This window comes from Mycteria americana, chromosome 6 (genome assembly GCF_035582795.1).
Source record: "Mycteria americana isolate JAX WOST 10 ecotype Jacksonville Zoo and Gardens chromosome 6, USCA_MyAme_1.0, whole genome shotgun sequence".
Lineage (NCBI taxonomy): Eukaryota > Metazoa > Chordata > Aves > Ciconiiformes > Ciconiidae > Mycteria > Mycteria americana.
In genome coordinates, this window is record NC_134370.1 from 35,201,177 (window position 1) to 35,223,635 (window position 22,459).

At 41.9% G+C, this 22,459-nt stretch overlaps 1 protein-coding gene across 4 annotated transcripts in view; it reads left to right on the plus strand.

The window, feature by feature from the left end:
• Positions 1–22,459, plus strand: part of ARID5B (AT-rich interaction domain 5B) — a 124,404-nt gene that overhangs the window by 88,047 nt on the left and 13,898 nt on the right. For all 4 annotated transcript variants that reach the window (XM_075505287.1, XM_075505288.1, XM_075505286.1 and 1 more), the window contains 3 exons: positions 3,469–3,673; positions 6,024–6,076; positions 13,762–13,859. In XM_075505287.1, coding sequence (XP_075361402.1) covers positions 3,469–3,673; positions 6,024–6,076; positions 13,762–13,859 — 356 coding nt within the window. The remainder of the gene's footprint in view (positions 1–3,468; positions 3,674–6,023; positions 6,077–13,761; positions 13,860–22,459) is intronic.

The following is a 22,459-nucleotide window of genomic DNA, read 5'->3' on the forward strand; positions in this document are numbered from 1 at the left end:
GCAGGCTCGAGCGTGACCCTCGTCATACCTGCTTCATGCTCCCAAAGAGTGTTCCCATTCAAAGTGTGCAGAAATGCACTGTAAGACTTTTTAAAACTGGCTGATCTGACCATTTCGAAGAGCTGAAAGGATTAACTTGTTAAACATGGAAATTGTCCCCAAATGAATCTACTCATTACATCTCCTAGTGCAAATGCTAAAGTAAATCTCTCACTTCATTTGTACAGCAAGATCTGGGAAATTAGTTTAAAAGTTGCCAGGATATGCTTTTCCTGTGGCCACAGGTGGCCTGGCATGCTCTCAGACCTGGAGATTTATTCTGAGCGCCTCAGCCATTATCTGATTGAAACTCTAAAATGCAGGTCTGTAGTGGTCTGTGTTGTGTGTGACCTCTGGCAGGAGAAGACAAACACACGGGTGCACCCATGAGTGTTCACTGACCATTTGGTAATGGATCATACGCCTCTGATGGAACACACAATAGGAGGTGGCCAGATGTTCCCAGAGCCCATCTCAGTACACCCCCAGCTTATCCACGCTGCAGCGCTGGGTGCCCATCTGGGCCTTAGCCCTCAGTTTCATTTTGGAGGTGTTACTCACGCTGAGGCTCCAATGAAAGAGTTTTAACCCCTCCTGCGGAAATTGAACTCTCCCTTAATAACGGAGTTGTTCAGGCTTTCTGAGCAGACCAGAAAAGGGAGCAGAGCCAAGCAAAACTCCATGTTTAGGACCTTCCTCCAGATCTTTGCCCTCTAGGAAGATTCAAAATCGTGTTTTGAGAGAGAAGGTCGGTTTGTAGTGCCTGCTACAAATCTGGCATCGCTGTCACTGACTTCGATACATTTATGCTGGATTTACACCAGTGTTACCCAGAATGGCATTTGGCCCTTTTGTTTCTCGTTAATCATTGGTCATGGCATTCATCTGTACCTCCTGTCAGATGGTGGGGAGGTTCCAGAAGTGAGGCTTGTGCCTCAAATGCTGAGCGGATGAAGCATTGCAGCCTTCATCAAAGCTTCGTTGAACCTGCTTGGAGTCTGTCTGTTGCATTTTGGCACCTTTGAATTTCACAGGTGCTTTGACCTCGCTTCTCTGTACATTGAAGAGAAGGAGGTTGTGTGTTACACGGGGTTTTCTCACTCCTGGTGGCTTTTTTAGTGTTATTTTCTTTGTTTCCTTTTGTCTCCTTGGGAGTAACATCCCTTGCGTTAGTTTGCTTGCATAACAGTGAGCTTTGATTTCATTTAGCATTCTTGCTGAGGCTGTCTTTGCAAACATAGTTCTGAATTGTCCAGTTTGAAAAAGAAAATCCATTTAAAAGTTTGATTGATTGATTGATTGATTGATTGACTTTACCTCGCAAGTGGGTGACAAAACTGAAAAATTGTTTCCAGGTCCAGTGGATTTGTTCCAAGTTCTAGTTTGCAACAAATTTGCAGCTCAAATTAAAAGTCTTAAATTTATTGAAATCATGGGTTCATATTCGGAGTGCAAACCCAGTCTTTGGTATAGCATTGAGAACTATGACAATGTAATCTAAACTTTATAAGGGAAAGCTGTTAAATAATTTTGCGAGGAGCCAAAGTAAAAAAGTCAAAAGATTACAGCTCTGCACTGAAAAGTGGATGAGGAAATCCGAAGTTCATTTAATAGGAAAAAAATCCAGTAGCTCCATTGAGTTTTGGATGAAACCCAGGATCTTTACAGAAGTTTAATCAACAAGCATATCTATTACTAAAAGGCAAAGCATGGTATCTTGTGCCATAAGAAGACAGTATCTCTTTGAACCATGCAACCAGAGAATATCGAGCAGTACAGCAGACATACTTCAGCAGTAACTGATCAAGAAAAATCCCATAGGAAGTCCATTTCCCAGTCCCTGCTGCGTTGCCTGGGAGGAGTGAGCCTGCACCCTGCAGTGTCCAACAGGGAGATTTTTCAGCAGCATCGATGGAAAATTGTGGCCACTTCTCCCCTCTAGGAGCTAGCACTGCTTTGTCCAACATCTGTTGGCATATGGAGGCATAGGAAAACTATCTTAAGTCAGTGCTTTCTGCAAAGTTAATACCCTGGAGGAATATAAAATAAAAGATTTTGCTTTCCCTGAGCCTGAACACAGGGTAGCTTTATTGAGATAAAATAAGCATATCATAGTCTTTCCAATGAGATATTTGTTGTTTGTTTACAAGCACTTACGTAATGCTCTTCATAGCACTTACTTCCAAAATGTCAGCAAGTACCCAGGAAGCACCTGGTTTAGAAGTGGGGAGAGTGGAGAGTCAGTGGCTTACTTGACTGAGAGCTCCTGCCTTCCTGTTCAGCAAGATACCCTGCTCTCCTCTGCTGTCCTCCTAAAATACCAAATACTGGCTCTTACAGTCTCCCTGCTCCCTCTGGGAGCACAAAGGATGTGTCTTGGATGGGGTATGGAGCTGCCAGAAGGCTCCTCACAGCGCTCAAAAGCATTGAAGGGACAGTGCAAATCCAAAATACATGCAACCATCTCCACTACTTTGTATTAGAGGACTTGAGTATTTCACTGGAAATGTATCAATCCCGTCTTGGTCATGGAGAGCTTTTAAACATCGGTTTGCAAGGTTCTACTCTTTTGGTTTTTGTATACGTAAATTATGGGAACGCTGAAGTTGTAATTTGCTTGATTCAATGAGAGGATCATCTTCAGGAGGACTGCAGGCTTAAGCTGGTCTCACTGGATGTTTTTTCCCATGTTTGCATACTGATGAGAGGTAAAAAGTGGTTCCAATTTGTTGACTTCCTGACTGGCACATGTCTGCCAAGGAGGCCAGTGGGAGACCTGGGAGCTGCCGTTGTCTACCAGGAAAGGCTCTGGCTACCAGCCTCTTCCTTCTGCTAAATACTTAGGGCTGTGCTTAAGTTTAAGCAGATGCTCAAACCCACTTGACTTAAGTCCATGCTACAAGCAGAACCTCCACTTGTGTGCTGAGAGCTCTGCCTGGGTAAGGCTTGCTAAGGTTTTCATCTATTTTGGTGGGCCAAAGGAGAGAAGAATGTGTCGTTTCAGAGCTGGCTGCTGAGCGTTCCTGGAAGGGGCTGAGCACCCTCAGCTCCAAGGGTTGTCTACGGGAGTTGACAATGCTCAGTGTCAATCCTGGAACGAAGGTTATTATTAGACTTGCTAATGGCAAGTGTATGTGAGAGATGGGAGCTGTCTGTGACATAGCAATGTATAGTCATAAAAATGTAGATCTGGAGAGCATTACCAATGGGTTATAATGATTTAAAGATGTGGCTATTTAAAAATATTGTGACTAAGATTCAGAACAAGACATTTAGCTCTATAAATAGCTTCCTTTGTTTCCCCTCAAACACAGTTGCACGGTTTGGCCTTCATTTTTCAACAATCCATTCTGCTAGGAGAGGGTATTTATTCCTTAAGTGAAAATTAAAGGTTACCCAGATCTGATATGACATCTTTTCTTTTCCCAGGTAAAATGTGAGGCTAAGTCAGCTTTGCCCAAACCCAAGAGTAACAACAGCAACTGTAAAAAAGGCTCAAGTGAGGATAAATCAAAGATTGCCGTAGGTGAAGAATGCAGAGCTGATGAGCAGGCTTTCCTTGTGGCTCTTTATAAATATATGAAAGAAAGGAAAACACCAATTGAACGAATACCCTATTTAGGTTTTAAGCAGAGTAAGTATCCTTTTTCTCACTTTCTTGTTGACATTTTAGAATGGTTTGGCTTCTCTGGAGAAAACATTTGCACACGAAGCCTATTTTAAAGCCTTATGGATGGGGGGACCATGTTTATATCTACACATTTTCCAGTCCAGGCATTTCACTGTCTTATGCCTAGATTTGCATCTCTTCCTTCTGGGGTAGTTGCTGCTGGATATTTATAGGTTTAAATCCACTGATTATGACTAGAAATAGGCATGTTGAAAACTCTCTAGTTTTCTGTTTTGTAAATCTGCAGCGTCTGTAATGCCTTTCTTCTGAGTTAATAATATGACGTATCTTTATTGTGCCCAGATGTTCTTTATGAAAGGACAAATATTAAAAGAAGACATTTAAAGGTGGTCAAGAAAGACACAAAAGGGATCGTATTTTTAAGCTCCAAAATGTGTTTATAGTTAATAAATTACTGACTTTGGAGAATATAAAACCAGACTGTATCTGTTTAATACAGAATGCAATGTTTAGAATTGCTTTGGCATGTACAGTTTGTAGTGCCACAGTCTGTAAAGCAATTGTAGGTGGAGAAGATACAGTTGTAACTAAATTTTACATAAATATTGCAGCACAATGTAGATCGTTCAGAGTTTCCAACAAAAGCTGTAAATGGAGGTATTTTTCCTCTGTATCTATAGATTGAATGATACTTTATTTCCTTAAAGGGAGAACTCCATGGATTGAAATATTATTTACTCTAATTTATGTCCCAGATTAAAACCATGTGTTATTTTGATGAAGAATGTCAAACCTGTATGTTTTACATAACAATTTACATACCTAATAGCAATTGGCACTGATTGCAACAGGCCTCCAGCAGCCATTATAAACTTATATAACTCCGAATGATTACAGTGTTTGTCTGAAAACTGGCTGCTTGAAATGGAAGTAAAATTAATGTACTATGAACAGCTTCGTTGCATTATGCATTGATTCAGATTAAATCAAGGCCTAAGCAAAGCTCTTGATAGCTTTGAAACAGTACAAGGTTCAATGAGGCTTTCAGAACGTTTTGTGTTGAAGAGAGGATTTTTTTTTCCCTCATTTTATTCTGCACTCCCTCAAGCATGGGGACAGGGTGGGCTTGAAAGACAAGCTAAAGTACTATTTCTAAAATTCCCCACCAGGGGTAGGGCCCTCTGCAAACGTTTAGCTGAAATACACTGAAAGTTGCGTGACATTCATTATAAATTAAGGGCCTGATCCGGCAAATACTTAAATGCCAAGAGTAAGTCTGCTGAGAAGAGCAGAAATGTTTGCAGGACGGGCTCTCTATTTCTCCAGCAAGACTTGTGCAAACATTGCCAATATAAATAGGTTAGTGGGAAGAAGCAGTATGTACACTACAACAGAGCATCCCCCCGTGGAGCAAGAGATCCCGTCCTCCTTGGTCCACAGCGTTATTGCTGAGTTGGGCCTGAAGTATTTGTAGTATGTCTATGGGGAATCACTGTTTGTTGGTGGAATAGTGCATATACCTTTCATAGAGCTAAGACATCAATTTTTCTTCTAGCAATTAAAAGAAGATAAAATAAAAATTAAATAAAAATAGAATAAAATAGAGACACCAGCAGCAAGCAGTGGCCCCATGGGACAGTGGGCCAGGATGAAAAGCACATGAGAGGGAAGGAGTTTTGCAGGAAGTAACAAGCATCTCCCAACACATCTTTTGAATTGAGTTGCCTCTGTTCCTCCCACCGCACAGCCGTGGGCAAGGCACAACCACTCATACCATAATTATGGTAATTTTCATTTGTGCTCCCTGCGGGTTCATTCGGACAGGACCCGTTAGAACGCAGCTTATTGTTTATTGATTATGGAGTCCGCTATCTGAGCTGCAGTAAATATTGGATATTGTTGTTTAATCAATAGGTTTTCTCTGTGAGGCAGTGTGTGGCTCATGCTTGCTTGCTAATGAAAGCAGTATTAAACAAATAATTAAAAGCAACATTCTTCCCAATGAGTAATTTTTATTATCAAAGTTATGGAAACATGTTACAGTCATTATACCGTGCCTCTTATCAGCAAAGTCAAATGAGCCTATTACCTTTGTCTCAGTGTATTTTTTCAGTCCTGTTAAGGAATCTAAGTGTGTTCTCTTATATGTAATTAAAAATATATATAGTATGGGCTAATATTTAATCTTCAGATTATGTAAATACCTCTTTGAAAAATGTTTCACAGGAGCTTTTTCAGGGGCTGTGAGCTTTTTTTCTCTATTTTTCTTTTTTAAAAACTGTTTAATTTACATTTCTTTGAAATATGTTGGTTAATGCAATGCTTATCTAAATACTTATTGTCCCTCTAACAGTTAACCTTTGGACTATGTTTCAAGCTGCTCAAAAACTGGGAGGATATGAAACAGTAAGTGTTTAAGTAACTTAAATGAAATAATTGTGCAATCTAACTTTTCCCTGTTAGAAAAAACATGTAAAAGCAAACAATCATTTGCTGCATTTTAGGCTAGCTGTACATGTTGTGGGTTTATTGGACCATTTTTGGAAACAGTCCCAATTAGTTCCAGGTTTGGCAAAATTTAAACTTGTCGTAAAAACTACAAGTGGAAAACATATGTAACTCTTCCCTGTCAAGGAAATTAGTTGGGTCTGTAATTTTTTCCCATGTTGAGAAAGGGCTATTATTGTACAACAAGCCAAGATTGCATAAAAGAAATTTCACTTGGCAACATCCCTGACATCTGTTCATGTCTAATATGGGAAATGTATTAAAGGCTTTCAAAAGTAATCAGCATTGTCCATTAAGGAATAGTATGCTGCAGTATCTTCTCTTATTCCAAGTGTAAAAGATCTTTATTAGACAAGGGTCAGTACCACATAAACAGGAAGTTATCAAAGTAATTCAGAAAAGTCTCTGACACTTTTTATCAGCTAACCATATCTGACAAGAGCAGTTTATTTTTAGCTCACAGGAAAATTTGATGGCCATGGATTTTACAGCATGTATTTTGAACCAATAAAATATTAGAGCAACAAACTTAGATTAAAATCTTGAAATGAGAAGAAAGAGCTGCATTAATATGGCACATCGAGATGACATCTGTAATAAAAACCAATTGACATAGGAAGATGTCGTCATTGGAAATATTTTCTTTGCACACAATGATCAGATTAAGTTGTTCAGTTCCTGCCGCAGCTGGATGAAAGAAATTATTTTTGCTTTGTTTACGAAGTAATCTGGGACATATCTGTGCTGTAGACAAATGACAAGAAGAAATGCACTATCAAGAAACTGAAAGTCGTTTGAACCAAAATATAAAACTCACTGTTTTCCTTCCATACAATAAAGCACATTGTTCTGTAAATCAGCAGCCCGGGTTGATTAGCATGGGTGTGGCTGGGATTTTGTGAAACATGAAATCTAACATTCTCAACAAAAATATATGCTTGATTTGGCTTTTATTGTTCCTGTATCTTTCATTAATCAGCACATACCATGCTTATGTACAGGGGTGTGCATAGGTGTGCTCATGGGTATATATGAATGGATAACTACCGTAGATAGATCGTTACAGCAATTATAAGCCAACAGTAATTGCCGCGAGTAAAGTGCAATGAAAATGATGGCTAAAATCTTGAACTTGATCCATAGCACAAGGGAAGGCGGGGAGGGAGACTGAAAGGAGTGGCATGTTCAGAGTGCTCAGGGAGGCGGGCGATTTTCACAGCAACATTTCAGATCTGCTTGAAGGGACCAAGGATAGAAGCAGGGATGCCAAAGTGGTGGCTTGCTGGAGAGAGCTGAGTTTTAGTGCCAGAATGAGAGGGAGAGGGATGGATTTAGAGATGCTGGAGAAGGTGAACCTCTGTGCCTGGGCAGAGCAGGAATAGGATGGTGAGTTTGTGAACATGAGGCCAGAGAGCCAGGTCTACCAACGGTAGCAGAAACGTGAGAGGATCAGAGGGGAAGGGTCACATATGTGAGAATGTTGTCCAGAGTAGCATCAGTCCACCCTTGTCTGAAAGCTCCTGTCCTTTTCTCAGCGACAGATGTTCGCTGTTGTTTAGGGGCATTTGTCACCTTTGGTGAAAATGTGCCAGTGGTGCTTATTCTTCATAGAGAAGAAGCTAAGCAATTGCTTGCTGGTCAGTAAATGGCAAGGCAAGCATAGCTCACACCCTCTGACATACATGGGAGCCCAGCTTTGGTTTGAGAGTGACTCTGGCTGAAGTGATGGGCCTGATCCTGTTTTTATGATGTGACTGGTGTCTGTGCTCTCTGCAGAAGAGCTGAAGTTGGGAGGACCATTGTGATGCAATTTAAGTCGTACATGGAGCATGAGGTTTCCTGACCTCATTCTCTTCTGTTAACAGTCTCATCCTCAATATGGATCTGCCTTTGCTTTACATTCCCTGAATGTTAAACCAATAGCTGTTGCAGTACTTTGACCTGTGCACACCCTGGGTTTTATTATTTTATAGCCACTTGATTTTCTTTGAGTTTGCCAAGCTGCATTTGTTTGTATATATTTTATCATGGTGAGCATTGCTGAGAGGCTTTTGTATTTGATTCGTGTTTCATTTTTCAGCAAGGCAGTGCATGACTGGGGTGACACGGACCTCAGAATCTTAGGCAGGTCTGCTTAGATGTAGAAATTTTGAGTGCTGTAATTCAGTAACGACCAGAATCCACCACTCACATGCACAGTGCCAATATCTATTGATGATGAGAAGTCATGTGCGGAGCAAAGGCTTTCTCGAACCTACCCTGATTAATACACATTTCTTTATATGGACTCTTCCATCTGACTTGAACGAGTCATTGTCCATTATAAGGGCTTCATCATCTTTAACTTGTTTTAAAATTTCACAAGTTTCTGGTTTGTGCATTGAGATAGAAATGGGTCTTTTGTTTTGGAAGTATTGTAAAGAAAAGAATATTTAAAAGTAGATATTTGGCTTCAGCATGTGACAGCCATTTTATGAATAGGAAACAAATAAAAATTGGTTAAAATCGCATATGGGAACTTAGAGTGGTCAAGTGACTAGTTTTTTACTAGTAAGTATAGAAACTTTCCCAGTTAAAGCAGTTGCAAACTTTACATCTTTGTGTTTGGCAGAACAATGATAGTCAGCCCATTTTCAATTTCATCCCCTGCCCTGTCCACCTTGTCCATGTACAGATGCTTCGATGGGGCTTTAAAAACATCTGTGAGAAACAAGCAGAGATTATGTAAGGTGTTTTCCAGCTTCTGCCCAGATTCACAGAACAGTGCAAGACATCTGAGTCCAGTCCTGTCAGTTAAGGATCTAAAAGTGAATGAAAACAGCCAGGGATTGGATTTGAGGTGCAGAGAACAACTTTCTTAGCCATCTGTCTGACTTTTCCTTTATTGTCATATGTCAGGGGCTGGAATGGATCCAGTGAGGCTTGACAGAGAGTATTACCTGTACATACAGCATATACATATGGGCTATCTAGTAGTGTCAAGTCGTGATTGCGTATCATATGTCATATTTAAGGGCTCTCCAGTTAGAGTACTTGTGAGGGTCATTTCTCATCTGTCCATTATCTGTTTGCCTACTAATTCTTAGTTAGTTGTCATCTGTAACTGCATAATACCACACTCCCATGTACTTCTTGTTGGACATAATACAGGCTTAACAGGCTTAATAAAAATAGCAACCTGTACAAATTGGTTTAAGTCCTTAACAGATGAAGCTGTCTCTTTGGAATTGGTGGGATCATGTTTCTCTTAAACAAAGATACATGAAATGAGCATCTTTGTTACTAATAATAGGAGAGTGCATTGGAAAGCACTCTCTATAGCAGACCTTCACAGTATGAATGATTTAAAATGTCCCAAAATCCCTGGATGAAATAGAAAACAATGTCACGTTCTAAGGGGCTCAGCTGCAGTGGCATTTAACAGCCATTGCCTGGAATTTTCTCAGTCACCCTAAGTCAAGTGAGTAAGGGGTACAGATGTTCATAGACAGGAAACTTCCAGGACTTACCTAAAGAAGTTGTCCTTGGCAAGTCATGAAGTGGCATTTTTCCTTTTGAGCCAACACAAAAGGAGTGCCTTGGCCTGTTTGCAGAAGGCTGTGGTGCTGAGTGGACTCTACCTAGAGATATCTTAGAAAGATAAAGGGTAAAAATAAAATTAGGTAGAGCTTAACCTTCACTGTGTAGCAGCTTAAATTTTGCCAAAGGTTGGTGGGATCCCATTTAGCTGCTGCCTCCTGTGGAAGCAACAATGAAGTGCTTTAGTTTTTAGAAATTAATGATTGACATGTACAGCAGTCCTGTGTCTGGGCAAGCCTGAAGAAACTGATATATCAGTGGAATGCAAAGCTACCTGGGTTTGTTTCATACAGAGCTAATACCCAGAGCTCTGTTTTGAAGAGCGTTGTGAACATCACATACCATGACCAGAAAATCCCCCATTAGATTTGCAGCAGGAAATAAGCAAGAAGCCTTTTCACGAGGAAGGGAGCTGGGTTTGCAGTGCAGAAGACCTTAAGATTTCTTAAAGCAGAAGACACCATTAAAAGCATGTGTATAAACAGTCCTCTACTTTAATAGATAAGATCATTGCTTTTATTTGGTTGTTCTTGAGTACCAGTCACTGCCTAATACTGTGCTTATAGGAACCAGATCAGATCTCTCAGGTCCCTGGGCAGACCAGTCTCTTGCTTAACTCCAAATTCTGCTGATTGGGAAAGATGTCACGAAAGTTTTCAAAGCTTCTGGCTTCCAATGGGCCCAGCTCTAGGGTTCTGAAGCTGTAGGTTGGAGCAAATTGCGGGAGGGGTCTGCAAACCAGAAGACTACTTTAAAACTAAAGCCAGCATTGGAATGGGAAGCTGTCAGAGATGAGACTGGCCTGTGCAATTGCCTTGATTAATGAGTGAGCCTGAAGTATCCTGCACTTTTAGAAATGAAGCAGGCACTGGGAGGGATTTATATACTGGTAGGAGTAGGGAAAAACAAATTGGAGAACTAAAGCAGCAAAGCTTCTTTGCCTTCTCTATGTTTTCTACTGGAGCAGGTCAACTTACATCAGGAAACTGAAGCTGAATTAATGAAAAGTGTGAAATGAAAGTGCTCAGGACATTTGTTAAAGCTTTTGCAGGGTCTTAGTTGTCTTATGCCACTATAGCTCCATGCCCTTAAAAAAACCCACCACTTTGCTCCTGAATGTTTATGGGAAATTCCCTGCTCAGGCAGCTAAAATATTTTACCATTTTCATACCTTTTGTTATCTGCCTTTCTGTTCCTCATGTGCCCTGGTTGAGGACATTGTTACTAACTGGGAGCACATATGAGCCCTTTCAGAGTTAAACCCGCTGTGTAAAAGCAGCCAAGGCAGGCATTTTTGATAGGAACAGCAACCGTAAGCAAAGCATTGCCAAGCACTGCCCTTTCCTGGCTCCTCAGGAAGTTCATAGTCACTGAGGTGCCTGGGAGGCACTTGTATGAGAGAAGAAAGCAGTTCTCGATTTCGATGTGGCCAGCATGAGCATCCAGCTTGAGCAGTGCTGCCCTGCATGACAACTGTGAAGTTTCCACAGTGCAGCATTTTGTTCAGATTGTTTAAGGATGTAATTTATCAGTTACTTTAGTCCTTTGAAATTTATTAAGCATAAAAACTAAACTTTCCAGAGCAGGGGAAAACTCAACCCCAGGCTTTGTTAGAATAACAATCGTTTCAGGGAATGTCAAATTTAAACTTAGCTCTGTACGTGGGAGGGCACAACTCTGCTAATTGCCAAGGAGTTCTGGTCCATTACAGAGGCAGAATTGGATAAAGCTGGGCAAATGTTTGTGTAAATACTATTATTCTAAACAGCCTAGAGGAGAGAGACACCAAAAATTATTTCAAAGGGATTCCCTTTTCCCCTCAAAGATGGTTGTGTTTACTGATGTTCCAGCCTGCATATCAACTCTTGAGTCAGCTCATAGTTAATGAGACTTGGGCTCTAATATTACCATTTTCCTTTTAAAAATGGAGACCACGCTTCTTAGTCACATCAGGATGTTTAAAAAGGGGACTTGCAGTAGTCCTCTTGCTGACTAATCCTTTGCTTTCGTTTATAGCTTCCGCACACCATCACTGTACTTAGCAAAGCATCAGGTCCTGGCCCACCGCCTTGCAAGCCAGCCAGGCTGTGCTTGCCAGAGGGCCAGAGCACAGACCCCAGATTGGCTTTGTGCATCTTTGTTCCCCTAGCCTGTGAGGCTGCCAGAGACTTGATTTAATATAAAGCTGTTCACAGCAGTCCTCAGGGGATCTGTGATTTTTGGGAGCTACCAGAAGGCAAGGGCTGTCTGGCTATGCCTCTGTCCTTTGCCTGTCCCAAGAACCGGTGGAACAGGTGTGGGAGGCAGGACCAGAGGTAGCTTCCCATCCAGGCATTCCTCCACAGCCGGGCACTTGGTCCAACTCTTTTTTGACCTTTCAGGTTGTAGAAGGAGCATCCATTCATATTCTCAGGAGGTGATGTTCTTTATGGCTCATTAGGACTCCAGTTCTTCAACACCTTTAGTAATAATAGGTGGAAGTGTGGGTAGCCTGGGGAAGAGACAGCATAAGAACTTAAACAAAATAGACTTAAAATCAACCTTTCCTCAGATGAGTCTTTGATTTTTATTTAAAAAATTTTTTTGTGCAGAATTTATCCTTGAATTGCAGTCTCTCTCTTGTGCCTGTGGTCTTTGGGTTGGTTACAGAAGACAGAAAATAAAATTAGTGAATGCAATCAGTCCATTTTGCTTTAAATTAGTTTTAAGATAAGATACTCCCCTTTCTTTTTTTTCAAGTATCTATAGGTACAAACTATGTACAGGTACTAAAAGTGAGTTGGAGGTGCTGAGGTTTTCTAAGGAGAACTGTACAAACAATAAACTTGAAGAAATTGTAACATTATCAAATGATAAGTCTCCAGCCATGCTTTTGGCTTCGGAGAATAATTTCTGCAAAGGAAGGATTTTCCTTTTATATTGAGCAAAAAAGAAACACCTCTTACCCTGTAATATTTAATGACGGTAGCTATCTCCTCTGTTTAGATTAAAATTACAGGCCTCAGACTGCAAGTTGTAATATTTGTTTTCTTCTGATTGCTGCCTTTAGCTCCTCAGTAAACGCCATTGACTGCTCTGTGGGTAACTCCGAAGAAGCCTCCAGGGCTGAATATATTAAAATCCACAGCATTCCACAGAAAATGACAAAATTCTCCCCAAATTGCCCCCACAATTTTCTACTGGCCTGTATGAGCTGCAGGCAAGAGAGGGTGATCTGTTGTGCTTGTCCTATTCCTATTTTTCTTCCTGTTTTAAATATAGCGGAATATATAAAATAATGAATTGATATTCAGAAACAATTCTTTTGCCAGGTCTTCCATCTGTTATTCTGTATAATCCTAATTTCTGTACAAAAAAACAGAACCATGGTATGCAACTCAATATGTTACAAGATGTTTATTTTCATCAGCGTGGTCCAATAAAGTACATAGCTCAAATATTAACATTGGAGTATGTTAAGATTTCATTACTATTTGATCTATATATTTTACTGACATAAATGGATAAAAATAAACAGCTTGTAACATATAGAGTTACGGACTATGCTTTTGTGGATTTACAGAATTCTGTGGTGGATTTGGGTTTTGCAGCAGATTTATTTTCTCTAATTCAGTTAAAATAACTATGTAATCATTATTTGTGCTGAGTGTGGTTTGAGCTTCATTTTCATAATTCACCGTGGGATTTGTCTGCATAACTTCTGATGGTTAATGACCCTATATTGATTGAGATTCTCTTTTGTGAGGCTGTATTGCTTGTGACTTGATAATGAATGAGTCAGATCATTCCATTTTCGAGAGAAAGAAAATAGACATAGTGTTAACTTAAAAAAAAAAAAAAAGATACCCAAAGCTCTGTGCACTCTATATATTCTGTAGGGGCTTTTATAGTGCTTGTAGTACATGCTGTTCTGAAAGTGTCACACATGCATTTGTTGTTGTGAACTCAAATGCTGTAGAATCTGTAAAGATGCAAGATTAAATTTTCCATTGCCATTTTTACAGATAACAGCCCGTCGACAATGGAAACATATTTATGATGAATTAGGTGGTAACCCTGGAAGCACAAGTGCTGCTACATGTACTCGCAGACATTATGAAAGGTAAGATAACAAATCTGAAATGCTTGTTTAATAATGAAAAAATTAATTTGGAGAGCCTTCAAAGTGTTTTATAAAGAATCAGAGAAAGAGAGAGAGAGAGGCTTCTTAAAGATATAGTAAATATTCCCCCAACAGTTTAGTCAGATAATCCATTGTAATTTAAACCAAGTGTATGTCTCCAGTGACTAAATAAATAAAACAAGCATCTGATTTTTCTTTGGTCCATATCTTAATTTTTACAACAGCTTTCCAGTTAAAGAAGCTGAAAAATTGAGCAAAACATACTCAAGGAAAAACAAGAAACGACAGCTAATTGATGCAAACACTTGTCTTCTGTCGTTTTTTGGAATACCAATTAAGCAAATTGTGGTTGTGATCAAAATAATGGGGTGGCCCACAATGCAGGGTGCTGTTAATGTTGTAGGTCATACAGAGCATTGCATTCCTCTTCTTCATTGCGTTCCTTCCCTCCTCCCTGCCTGCGAGCTGCTGCCAAACGCTCTTTCTCTGCAGCCATTGTTGCTGGTCAGAACTGTTGATTTCTTATTCTTCCCATGTAGATAATAACTTCCAGGGCTTGTGAAGCCAGCATGCATTGAATAAAATACTGGAGCTGGAATGTTGTTTTGGTTAGGTATGGCTTTTAGAAACAACTCTCTTTTTTTTCTTTTTTTTTTCTTTTTTTTCTTTTTTTCCCCTTTTTTTTCTTTTTTTTTTTTCTTTAGACAAGCAAATATTAATAAAAGCTCTGCAATTTCAGGCTCAGATAAGGAAAGTCCAATCTCTTGTTCCTGGGCATAAACAAGTTACTTTGCTGGGGTCAGGAGGAGATTGTACTTGCCTATGCACAAGGCAGCACAGCAGAGCTGTGCTCAGTGGGCAGTATTTCACCTTCTTTTAGTGCCTTATGTGTTGGCCACTCCAAGGGAGACGCTACCCTCCTCATGGAGGGGGAGGTTGATCACCCTCGTTTACAGGAGGCATCTCCAACATAAGGACTTGGGTGCACAAAGAAGTTGCAGGTAATGCCACTATAAAAGTTAGAGTTAGAAGTTTTCTGGAGATCAAGCCAAGCAGCAGAGCAAATTGAGTGAGTTGCTATGCACGTCAGACAGGGCTTTTCCCTGCCTTTGCATTGTGGACAAATGTTATAGATTGTTGTAATTGACTCATCAGATTGCGGGTATTTGGGTCTTCCCCTCCATCATTACAGCCCTGAGAGCCTCAGGGCTTCCTCTTGCACCCAAGCCAGCTGATGGGTTTCAAACTGGCAGTCTGGGTCTTCCCTTGCCAGATGTACTTTGTAGGATGTTGTTTATTTGACAGAGGAGACCCAGGCATGCATAAGAGTTAGATCTCTGTGGGTTTAGGTCTCACAGGGAGCAAGCGTTGCTGGGATCTGTGTTGAAATCCTAGAGTCACCAAGAGAGCACGTCTCTTGTAGTTGTGGAAAAATAAATGAGCCATTCAAAAATATTCCATTAACTCCGGTCTCTTTCTTCTGCTTTCATGCTAGTGGTTTATTTTTTTACATGCAAAACCCTTGAATTGCACTCCTCCAATGCATAGAGACTCATCCATGTGACTTACTCAGCAGTTACTCAGGGGTATGCTACAAAGTGCCACAAAGCCCGTTGTGCTCACTAGAAAACCTGAGCAGACTCATGATGCCTTCAAGATTCAGAAGCTTTTCCAGGCTACCCAAAGCAGTTCTGCTTGCCTTGAGCCAGTCTGAGGAAGGAGGAGTCTTTTAGTTTATGCTTATGGGTCTTAGCACACTGAAGAGCTCATATCTGAGTTCTTGGATGCCAGAGTCTATTGTGGAGTTCTTGGTTAGGTCTGATACAAGGAAGAACCTATTATCCAGGTCTCTGTGGCAGGCTGTCAAAAGATGGCATTTGGAGAAAAAATCTTTTAGGATTTTTAGGTTAGCCCTGAGCTTACCTAAAATATGCTTTACCAAATGTGGTCTGAAAAACCAAAGCACATATACAAAAACCCTCAGTGCCTGATCCAATCTCTGGATTTCTAGTGTTAGACACTTTTTTTCCACCACAGGAAAGCTGTATTAAGCCTCAGACTTGGAAAAAAGTAAATTAAATTGTCATGGTTTGTTTCAGCTGGTAATTCTAACTACAGCACCTGTAAATGTAATGCTCATTTATAGCCAAAGTGCTCAGATGACATTTAATCTAAAACTATAACTGCAGTGCAGGAATACACATTCATGATTCAGGACACACATACATTTTCTAACTTGAAGGTGAGCTGTAAAGCTAAACTGGAAATTGAATTAAGCTGGGACGTAAATGCTGAATAAACCTCATGATTTTTCCTTTCTGAATCCCACTGGCCTTTCCTTGCTTACTGGAGGCAGAACAGGCAGTTCCCTGACTTCACTGATCCTGCTGCTGTTTGACTTAGCCTTGCTATTCATCTCTACAACTAGATCTCAGGGGCATCCATGTTGTGTTAACTAGCTTTCTTCCAAGATGACAGAGGAGCTACTAGCTGTTTGCACCGGCTTTAACATACCAAGGCTGCTTAGGTGGCAGTGACCTTTCAGTGACATCCTTAGGATGCTGAGGAGTGGAACAGCACATATGTCCCATTCAGGTACTGCACCCTACCTTCCTGCCCTCTCCAAGTTCCCCTCTGCAAGGTGGAGTTTCACACACTCCTTCAAAGGGCAAAAAGAAAAAAAAAAAGAAAAACCAACAAAACCCACCAAGAAATGGAGAGGGCAGAATTGCCTCTGTCTAGCAAATCCCATGAAGAGATGTTGCTTTTCTCAAAAGGTACTTATAACCTCTAAAAAGCCAGCATGTTGCTGCAGACCCATGGTACCAAGGATGGCAAAAGCTGAAACAAAGACAGATTTAAAGACTGTAGGGAATGCTTTGCTCCCCTCTCCACGCCCCCCTGTTTGGAGCAGGGGTTGTGGTGGTTGCTGCCGCTGTGCTATAGGTAGGCAGAGTGCTTCCGTTGGTGCGGTGTTTGCTTTGTTTCCCTGGTAAAAGGGAAAGAAAGATTTTGTGTGCATTATCAACTGATTCATTTTTCATGTAGTACGGTTTGTGTTTCCAGTAACTGGTTTCATTTTAAAACAAGGCGAGGCTGCCAGTGTTTCAGTAAGTGTTATTTGTATATTAGTTAGACAACTTTTGTTTTATTAATGAGTATAATAATGAAAGTGCAGGTTGCTGAGTAGAAGCAATGGGTGTTTTTATTTAAAGCATAGCAGGCATCGTATAATGCCAATGAATGCGTTATTGTCACTGTAGGCATGGCTGGTCTGAACCTGCCTCTGATTGGATTATTCCAAATAGGCCCAAGCACTTCATAAAAATGTCTTTGTCAGCCTAGTTTTCCTTCCAAACCTATTCATCTCTGTCAGTTTTTAATATTAGTACCAGGCTCTTGGCTATAGTCCATTAGTACTGTACTTAATTGTTCATGTTACAGATGATTACCAATATAAAAAGCATTAATGTTTTCCCATTGTGGGGCTGTTGCTCTGTGCACAACTTGGACCGTACAGGGCTTATGAGTTGTTGTTGTTTTGGTCGTTACTTTCTTCGTTTGTGCTCCTCTAATACGTTTACCTTGCATGATCACAGAAAGCTAGAGGCATGTGTGGTTGGTATTAGCTGATTCAGCCTGAACCTTTCCTGTGAAACTATTAACAGCCCTTGTCAGTACCCTACATCTCTCTCTCTTATCAAGAAACCCTCAGAAACGGCTACTTTTCTGCAAAGCACTCTTCTCCATGCTGCCTTCCCCTAATAATGCAGATGTGGTTTTCACATGCAGGGTTTGAGGTTTCTTTCGCTTTTACACAAAACACATGATCGGCAGCTTAATTTTCCAGCGTGAACGATAGGCTGTGGTGACGTCGTTGTTAGGGATTTTTCATAAATATTACACCACCATGGTCCCCTCAAAAACAAAACAAACCAAAACCCCCAACCTGCTATTTTGCAAGGTATATAAAGTTCCCAATATAAAATGCATTGAACAAAACAAAAATACGAGAAATTGCCTGTTGGGGCCTTTTTCTGCCTCCAAGTCTGGCTGTGATTCATCTTGGTTTCCTCCAAAGCAAGCCTTGTGCACGAGCTGCGCACAAAGACTCATGGGCCAGGGAATTGTGGTGTGCAATGGCATGCGGTAACACTCCTCAGCTGCTTTGGCAGACAGACGTGTCGGTGTTTGAAGGTGTCGTGGCAGGCAGCTGGACGGTCCCGTAAAGCAGTAGCCCTCCTGATGTCTTCGGGTGCTGCAGGGAGCCTGGTTCCCTTGGGGTCTCCAGCAGGGAGGGACCCAGAGCTTCCCATGGGTGGTGCCCTGCTCTTCAGTGGTGTAGCTTGTACCCTGACCCTCACGAGTCACTAGCGCCTTGAAAACCAGACTGTCCCAGTCAAACCCTGCTGGAGGGGGATTTATTAGGCTTCGTGCTCTCATCAAATTCAGGCAGCTGAGTGGGAAAGTGTTCTGCAGAGCCACAGCTACCTGGGACTTGATGAGGAGCAGATAGGTGAGATGGGTCCCTGCAGCAGGGAGCGGTTCTTCACAATCCAGCAGAGTGGCTGTGCCCTGGCTTTGGACACAGATCCATGGAGGGTTTTATTCTGGCTGTGAGTGTGGTCCCTGGGCACCTGCAGAGGACCCTGCACATCTGTCCCTTCCCAGGGGACTAAACCCCAGGCGATACAGTGTTTCGTACAGTTCAGAGCCCGTTCTGCCATCTTTATGTCTAAATCGCTCACATAAATATTATGTATTATCAGAAACACAAGGCAGGTCAAAATAAGTCCCTTACATGGTTTCCCTTTAACAGCCGTAAAGTCTCTCTACCCTAAGGATATTGTGCAGTAATTCAATATGCAAGAGAGCCCCGCGTTCCATGCAAAGGCTGTTTGGTTTTGTTAAAGCGTTTGGATAACTTTGGTAACATGTAAGCTTTTCAGTGGAGTTTTGTAGGAAATAGCAGCCAATCTTTTAGAGGGAACAAAAAATAGGAGGCTAGTATAGCATCTACATGAAAATGCTTATGGTTATCTTTTAATTCCCATTGTAATTAATAGAAGGTTTTGATTTACACTGTTAAGTGTGAAAACATCCTCAGGCAAAAATTAATCAAGTGTTATGTCATGCTGTAAACTACAGCTAGCTCTTTGTTTGACCCAAAAAAACTTGCCAAACAGCAGTTTTTTCTTGTTGTACTAACTTGGTTGTTTTATTTTTGTCTTCACCCTACTTTCCTGCCCCCCTCCCGCTTCAGCTAGTCCCAGACTCCCAGAAAACTTCACAAGTTGCAAATTGTCTCAATAGTTTTCCATCAAGCATGAATTTAAGCCTGAAGATAGATGAGGTGTCTCAGTTCACTCTTTCTTTTCCTGGGTTTTTGGTTTGGTTTTTTTTCTTTTTGATAAATAACAAGAGGTTTCTACTTATGATTTTCTGTCCTCAGGGCTTTATCATTAAGATTAAATAACTGTACTCTCAAGCATACCACTGAACAAACATCTTTTCAATTATGTGAGTAACAGATGCTTTAACAAAGGAACTATTGAAAATTCAGAAAGCTTCCCCCCTCCCCAAAATTTAAAAAGTATCAGATGACAGAGGAATGTAATTGTTTACCATTAAAACAGATCCTTAGCTGTCCATTCAAAACATCTGAGAACACACAGTTTTTTCAAAATTTCTGGGTTTTCAGCCTCGGAGACTTACTGGCCAGCACTGGAGTCAGCAGGAGTCCTTGGGTGTAAGAGTGCTGGACAGTCAGGCACTGCTTTCCAGCACCTGGAAACAGATGATCTCTCTCCTCTCAGGGAATTGTTTTCCCAGCCACATCCTTCTTTCCACCCAGGAGTTTGTTCCCAGCAGAATTGGGGAATGCCGTGTGCTACCCAGCGCTCCCGGTTGGGTTGTCGCCCAAGCAGAGGGGAATTTCCCAGGTGTGCCCGCAGTACACATGTGCATCGATGCTTACCGGGCTCTGAAGCTGTGCAGTGTGCCCAGTGCTCTCGGGGTTCTGGCACTCCTAGCAGCTGAGCTGCGTGCTCGTGGTTGGTCAACATTAGGCAACGTGTCTCTCGCATGGTCACCCTATTTCTTGACATCCAGGAGTAAGGACAAACTCTACACATGGGGACAAGCCCCTTTTCCTTGCTGGGAGCTGAGTTGCCCCAGGAGGGTGCTGCACGATTGGAGATGTGCCTCTCTCCTTTGCACCAGGGTTGGAGAGTAAAATCTTTCCCTTCAGATACCCCATGTCTGCTGGGAATCTCCACCTGGTACTTTACTGCAGTGCTTCACTAACATGGCAGGGGTTGCCCCTACTTTGTTCAACTTTGTGCAATGGAGATGTGGCTCAGAGCTCCCCGGCAGGGTTAGCAGGATTTTGGGGTCCCTCCAGGAGATCTGCACCCCATAGGCAATGCAAAATGGCATCTGTAAGCTTATCTTGAGCATAGGAGCTGAGCATTGCAGAGACTATATAGACCTCCCGGGCAAAAGGCATGACTGCCTTTAGATGCAGAAATGCTGACTGCAGCCAAAACAGGGGCTTGTAGCAATTTCGGTAGAGTGACCTGGGGAAGCGTCTCTGTCCCTATCACCCTTCCTTTGAATCTTTCCCGTGCAGTAAATCTGCACTGAAGGCAAAGACTGGGGTTGTTCATCTCCCCCTGCTGAGCCATAGGATCGAGAGTGCCTGAGCTTCCCTCGCCTGGCTGTGCAGCTAAATCAACAGCTGTGTTTGTAATGTCACTAATTTCCAGTTTACTTAAAACAAAGTGTCTTTGAATTCTCTTACAGCAGCGCAGTTCCCACCTTTCAGCAGTGAGTCTTTCTCATTACCCACCAGCACTCCCAGTGGGCTGTGAGGAAAGTTGTTGATGAAAGGATGAAAGAACCATTTCTTTAAGGAAGGAAAGTTCTTTGGGAAGAAAATTGAACTCAAACGTATTTTGTCTTTGCTGATAAAATACATGCCAGTTTTGTACTTCAGACAAATGCAAATAATCCTATTGCTATTGTGTTCTGCACAAAAGCACGCAAGGCTTGCTGTCGTAACCCCTGGATTGTACAATGAGGTCCGGGGAGATCAGGTTTGAGGAGCACACCTGCTGTATTTCCTCGATGTATTTTATATTCCCATTTCAGAAAGCCGTCTGAGACCTTAGAGTCTGGGTTATTCCTCTCCCCTCTTCTCTGCTGGGAATTTGTCACTGGTGCCCAGGAGAGCTGCCTCCTGCTCCTGGCCATCCCCACCAGCTGATTGCTGTTGAAGGTGGCTTGTTTCCCGTGCTTACGCTGACAGCATTGCTCCAAGATTTATCCCTTTTAAAGAGCACCAGGGTAAAAAAGACAAGACTTCTCTTGTCTCGGGCAGAGCTCGGGCATTCCTGCTGGTCCCTTAGAACAACTGAATGTTTTGCCACTGAGTTTCTAGAGAACAAGAATCAGGTTTCTCCCACTAAGGTTATCGATAAGGGCCCCTTTGCACTGTGGGGGCTGTTGATGGAGCCGCCCCAAGCTGCCCCAGCTCAGCAGCTGCTCATCCCAGCCCTGCACTCAGACCCTCTGACTGCACAGGTGTGGGCAGCTCTGCCCGGCTGCTGTGAGGACCTGAGGGATGGTTGCCCTGTTGAACCAAGCAGACCAGCCATCTCGTCCCCCAGCTCCGGCAGTGCCTTCAGAGGAAGGCACAAGAGCCACTGTGGCATGATGTGCCCAGGAGGGAAGTGTTTTCCAAACTCCTACCAGTAAAGAGATTTATTGCCTGTCCCTTTTCAGTGTTTTTGAAACTCTAAGAGCTTAATGTTCTCATGATTTACATTAGCATCTAATCCTTGTGTAATCTCACTAATCCCTTGGCCCCAAGATATCCATTGGCAGTGAGTTCCACGGGTTACCCGGTTGCTGTATTCATTTGGTGGAGCAGATTTAAATCTTTTTCCATTCCTGTTGCAATCAACCTCCTTAACCTTCTGGCCAAGCATGGGAATGGGGCAGCATCTCCCAAGGAATGGGCTTTGGTATTTTAAGTCCTTCCAAGATTATTCTTGTGGCTGAGAGACTCCATTGCGCGCTTTTTATGTTGGGCTTGGAGCCCTTGAGAAAGCAAGATGATGTCAATGGGAGACTTGCTGGAATATTTTATTCTGCCAGAAAGAAAACAAAAATAAACACTGAAACAAGCAATATAAAAAATATTGTAGGGGTTGTGCTGAACTGCCTCCTTCCCTCCTTCACCCTGTGTGTCCTGGGCATATGGTTCCTCCCCGGCCAGAGAGCCGTGTCATATCCATACACAGTGGGGAGAATTAAAGAGGAAACTGGCAGCCTTAACATTTAATTTCCTTCCTCTTTCTGGGCTGGTCAGATCCTTTGCATTATTGTAACTACTTTTTTTATCATGTCTATAAATAGATGTGCTCTCATGTGTCCCATGAAGCAGAGTCGGGCCAAAAAAGTCATTCATTCTGCATAATCAATACATGAAAATGTAGTGGTTACTGGCTCAGATGAGATCTTGTATTGTTAGTTCTGTAGCTGGGAAAAAATGTTGACTAATAAAGATTAAGGGC